Here is a 6,000-nt window from a genome sequence, read left to right as displayed (position 1 = left end):
TTTTTTTTTGCATTTGTTACGAACTATAATAAAAAAATAGAAACTTTAAAAAGGAAACATTATCAGCAGGATCAGATTTACAAATATTTCAACATGACTGAAATTGTCAGATAACTCTTAATCGAGGTGTTCCTTTTAATGATGCTTTTTGGGTAAAGATTGCATGAAATGCAATCAAAACCCTATGGTACTGACTTGATATCTAAATCTTCCAAGGTTTATTACTACCTTTCATAGTTCAAATAAAATAGTGCAGTGAAGTTCTAGTTCTTTAGATCCTATCCAGTCAATGTCAAGTAATTTATAAATGATATGTTATACTTAGATGTTCAAGTTAAAATATGATGTGTATTTAAATAACCATATTTATCAAGAAGAATTTTCGTTAATAAAGTTTACATAAGTAATGCATGGTGTATGAATGTGATAAAAATAGGTTCAACTACAAATGTACAATCATGAACAAAGGAAATTAATAATTTGCCTACCTAGTAAATATTATTCAATGTTTTATTCTAAATTTGACAAAATTGCAAAATGAAAGAAATCTTTACCCCTTCAGTGCTCACAAGCACTTTGATTACAAAAAAGTGGCCATTGTTGAAGATGCAGGTGAGCGACACAGGCTCTTTAGAGCCTCTAGTTTTAGTCCGTTTCTATGTATGTTGGGTTTTGTTTTTGTTTTTGTTGCAGTTCGGTGTTTCTGATGTTCCGTTGTTTTCTTCGTATAGTTGATGTGTTTCCCTCGGTTTTAGTTTGTTACCCGGATTTGTTTTCTCTCAATCGATTTATGACTTTTGAACAGCAGTATTCAACTGTTGCCTTTATTTAGTAAGTTTTGGAATTTCAAATATTTTAGCATCGAGCATCACTGAAGAGACATTTATGCGCATCAGAAGCAAAATTATTGGTACCATTAATGGTATTGATTTTCGGCCTTGCTTATCGTATTTTTATGGGAGGGGGATTGCTAAAAAAATACAAGTATAATTTACTAAAAACAAATGTAAATAAATTTAACCACTGATTCATATTGTGCACCTAAAAACAACCATACTTCGCAATTTTTAACTATACTTCCGTTTCTAAAGATGAATCTTAGTTTTTGAATATTTACTGTGAAGAAAAGTTTGTTTTTGAGCAAATTAGAATGACTTCCCTCGTTTTAAATCGTTTACATCTTGTAAAATAAAAGTTTGTCGGTAATAGGACTATTTAATTGTTCAAACATTACTTCCCGGTTCAAGCCGTTTATAATGGAGAAAATGTGGATTATACTTTTCGTCGTTATAAACATTAGTAAGTATATATGTTAGCAAAATACGGGTAAATTATTTATGCGGCTAGATATCCAAATTTTGTAATTTTATTCCGACCTCTTTGGACTTTTTGTGTTATAACACATTGGCTTTTGTCCAACATGATAAACATAATTATTTTAACTTCCTTTTCACTCCGATTTAAATTATCAAAATACAGTAATGCATATTAAAGGGATTTAAAAGATTTGAATGTGTTGATATGTACAATGTTTTTATATATTTAACTGTTGTAGAAAGAGGCTTTATATAGTAGACTAAATGGCGCGTTATATTGTTAGTAATTAAAGGACTTAAAATCAACATTTAAAAATTACTAAAACTATTACGCAATCGTTTTTGTTATTTTATCACATTGTTTCGTGACGATTTGGAACTTGAAATACTGTATAAACAATAGTATATCTATTTAGACATTATATAGACCTCTGGGTTGGGTTGCTGTCACATTGGCGTAAACCTCTTATCTCCCTTAAGTGTATTCACAACATACCAACAAACAGTGGAAACAGCTGTCTTGTCAAACCCTAAGACCTAAACACACGAATGAACAGTACATGTGAATTATTTAACCTTATAACAAATGACTAGATGTGAATAAACATATGATAATCGGTATGAATACCGTGCGTTCATCATGTGTGTCTGTAATAACCTTCTTTAAGTTAGTTTGGAATGCAAAACATATAAAACGACGAAAAAACTAAGCCTATACCAGAGGCTCCAAGCAGACTATCGCTCATCGAACATTTCTTCATAAAATTAATACAATACATCAAACATATTTGTGTTGAATTGAAACTGTATACGCTAAAATCGTGTCTTGCCAATCATTTTTGCAGCACCAAGTGTCTGTCTATTTATTATGTTTTTGAAGCTAATAAGCAAAAATGGAAAGAAATGGGTTGAAATTCTACAGCAATTACTAAAAGAAGTCAATTGATGATTTTATTCATATTGACTAATTTGTATATCTGATAATTGTATCCGTTCAAATTTAGTAACAGTCTATTTAATATGTTTTTCAAGATTAAAATAGGGCATAAAGCATCATTTACAACTGTCTTTTAATACCAATTACCCCTATAAGGAGTAAAATGGCAATTTCATAAATTTGAGTTATTTATAGATTTTATTTGCTGATCATTTTTCTTATTTATCATCCTATTGCTTTTTACCTCCAGAAAAACCCTTGCAAAAATGGGTAGAATTGTCATTGAAGGATGTAACTCATACTAGCCGACTGATGATTTTGGCTATGTTGGCCATGTTGACTTATTTGCAGATCTTGTCTAACTGATCATTTGCTTTTTAAAGTGTCTATAACAGTTTTCAAGATTATGACCAATACTAAAACAAATTAAGAAAAACACCGTTATTTTCAAGAGCAATTATACTCTTTGGCGTTTAAGATTTATTTGAACATCTTGTTGTGCTGATCATTTTTGCTATAAACAGTCATTTAAAGGTCATACCTCCCAAAGGGAGCCGCCGGACATTTGCTTTTGATAGTTTCTTTTTATCTATTACTGTTTTCAATATAAATGCCAAAATTGAAATTAGTAGCTCCAAGGAGCACGTAACTCTCTTGGCATACAATTAATACAATGCAACAAGAATGGAAACTGTGTCTGCCAAAACCTTTTCTTGCTGAAACTTTTGCTGGAGAGTCTCTCTTTCTATTATGAAAAGAAAAATCGAAAAATGAGTTAACACTATTTTTTAGAGACAACAACTCCTTTAAGGAGTCGATTGAAATTTCATTCATTAGACCATTTGTATATATTATATTGGTGATCTTTTTGTCGTTTTAAGTCTCTCCATCTACTAATGCTTTCGGAAACAAATTTTAAATGATCAGAAATATATATTCAAGGACAACTAAAAAAATTAAGTGACTTTTCGGCTCTTCGACTTATCTGTAGATTTAAATTTGCTGATCATCTTTGCTACAAAAACTTGCTCTCTATCTACTTTTGTTTCCGCCAAAAACAGAGAATGTGCTAAAATCATCATGCAAGGGCAACAACTCATGTAAAGAGTCTTTTTGACTGATTAGTAGATATTGTCTTGCTGATCATTTTACTACTTAAAGATTCTGATTATCTACACTTAAATTTTATGAAAATACTCAAAAATGGGTAAAAATTGTCATTCAAGGGCAATAATTCACACAAGGAACGACTGACAATTTCGACAATGTTGTCTAATTTTAAAGCATTTTCTTAACAATTTCTGTGAATGTGTAATAGCTTTCAGGACAAAAGCCAAAAGCTTAAAAGTGACCAACAAAAATCGTCATTATAAAAGGTGACAACGGTTATAAGGAGTCGTATGACAATTTTGGTATTGATAGACAGTAGATAAATCTTGATATTCTGAACATTTCAACCCGTTGGATTTTCACTATCTCTACCGGTTTGTTTTGTTTTTGCTTTGGTGGCCATATTGGTTGGCAAGCATGATCAAAGGACACATTAGACTAAATACCCAAAAAGACGAATAGGTCCAAGTTTGTTTCCAATTGGCCCAGTAGTTTCAGAAGAGTAAGACTTTTTTTTTAGTGTAAAAGATAATGGACGATGAAACACGGACGCAATTAAAATGACGCGAATAAAATTGGTTCAAGTAAGTTTATAAATCAGGCAACACTATATAAGGTCAATTTCGTCTATGAAAGATCGAAAGATGCAACTAGGAAGTTTTTAATAAAAGTACGATTATACTAATTATATAAGTAATGGTTTTCAGGATATTTGATAGATAAAAGCTAACTAAAACCGATATAAACAACCGTAAAAAGTAAAATTGTACAAGTAACACAGAAAACTAAAGTAAAAACAACACGAACTTTACTAAAAAAACATTGGATGAACTAAGTATGACAAGCAAATCTGGCTCCATTAGTAGCACACGTCCTGTTGCAAAAAGCAATATCCACACATACTTATTAAACTAAATAATGGCAGAAAACGCAAACACTTATGTCGTATTAACTAAAAAGATGTATACTCTATATACAAGTGCCGAGGAAAGACGAAAATACATACAGCATAAAACAATTCAAACGAGAAAACTAACGGCCTGATTTATGCACAAAATAATGAAAGAAAAACAAATATGATATACAGCAACAAACGACAACCACTGAATTGCAGGCTCCTGACTTGGGACAGGCACACAGAATGTGGCGGGGTTAAACTAGTTAGATGGCGCCAAGCCCTCCTCCTAACCTAGGACAGTGGTGCAACAGCACAACACAAGAACACACTATACAAAACAATAAACGAAAAACAAATATGATAAACAGCAAAAAACAACAACCACCACTCAATTACAGGCTCATTGAAATTGTAGAAAATGACTTTATAAGGACAATGAAAAATCAGCTACAAAGTAACAACACTTGGTCAGCACCTCAAAAGAAACATTCATACCATGTTTGGTTTCACTCAATTAAACGGTTTTCTAGAAAAAGACATTTGTATATATTTCCCATATGGTCCTTTGTTAAGTCCCCCGTTGGCAGCCATTTTGTTTGATGTATTATTGGCTACTTCACATGTTTGAAACAAAAATGATTACATTCTATTTGTCAATTTTTGTTGTATAAATGTAGTATGATTTCATCTGTTTTACTACATAATTTTACAAATATTTGTTCGCAAATTCCTATGCTAGAAAATCGTGATGTGCCTAGAGTGCTAGAAAATTTCGGTAACAAACTTATTATATATACTTTATATATGCTCTTTGGTCGGGTTGTTGTCTCTTTGACACATTCCCCATTTCCATTCTCAATTTTATTAGAAATAAGTTCGAATATGTCTTATTTTGTAAAAACAGATAATATTCAAATGCCTGATAATATAAAGATCTTTAAAGGTAGAAGTGTTATATTTATATTTTGTTAATATCACAGGTTTTACTGTGCGTATTGCTGTGTGTTTGTTTTTTCTACATTGGCTAGAAGTATAGGGGAGGGTTGAGATCTCACAAAACATGTTTAATCCCTCCGCATTTTTGCGCCTGTCCCAACGAAATTGAATTATAAACATATTTGAAAGACTCACCAATTTCTTCGATGTCATGGGTATTTGTTGTATCTTTGAAAGAAATTACTTTTATTTTTCTTTGTTCTGTAAACATAATTATTTGTTCAAACTTAACTGTAGAAGAGAATAAATGCATGATATATACAGTTTGACACTATCATACTTTGGTGGTCTTTCAACAAACTTGTATAACTTGAAAAAGCATTAGTTTTTGTAATTTGTCATGTTGTTTTCTAGTTTTCAGCGTATTCTTGTTTTTATGTACAACCAAACGTGAAACTAACTTTTAACGAATGTAAAAGGTTAAAGTGAAACACTTTTTTTCAGGACAAAGGACAAACAAGACTGTTATCGTTAGAAGCAGCACCGAAATAAATAAGATCGATAACATAGAACATAATAAAAACTCAAAACTAAAGCAAAAGCAACACGAAACCATATATTTGGTTTGCCTGAGTCAGATAAAGATTTTCAGTATCTGATCAAGCTTTTCTGAAGTAGATACAAACAGACAAAATATTCAGTACCTGATTCTAGACCGATACATGCAGACAAACATTTCCTTATATGACCAGGCTTGTCCGAGTCCGATATAAGAAGCCAATATTTACAATATCTGACCATAG

General features: G+C 31.4%; 1 protein-coding gene across 3 annotated transcripts in view; it reads left to right on the top strand.

Annotated features, from left to right (window-relative positions):
* The first annotated feature begins 1,218 nt into the window (after nt 1–1,218).
* The window catches only part of LOC127734022 (uncharacterized), a 144,937-nt gene continuing 140,155 nt past the window's right edge, over nt 1,219–6,000 (top strand). For 2 of the 3 annotated variants that reach the window (XM_052243567.1, XM_052243568.1), the window contains exon 1: nt 1,220–1,299. In XM_052243567.1, the coding sequence (XP_052099527.1) occupies nt 1,257–1,299 (43 nt within the window). In that variant the 5' untranslated portion in view covers nt 1,220–1,256. Of the gene's footprint in view, nt 1,300–6,000 lie in introns of all 3 variants that reach the window. The other variant, XM_052243570.1, reaches the window with a different exon arrangement.

Source organism: Mytilus californianus, unplaced genomic scaffold (genome assembly GCF_021869535.1).
Source record: "Mytilus californianus isolate M0D057914Y unplaced genomic scaffold, xbMytCali1.0.p SCAF_3, whole genome shotgun sequence".
In the NCBI taxonomy this organism is placed as follows: domain Eukaryota; kingdom Metazoa; phylum Mollusca; class Bivalvia; order Mytilida; family Mytilidae; genus Mytilus; species Mytilus californianus.
This window is presented reverse-complemented; position numbering and strand designations above follow the sequence as displayed.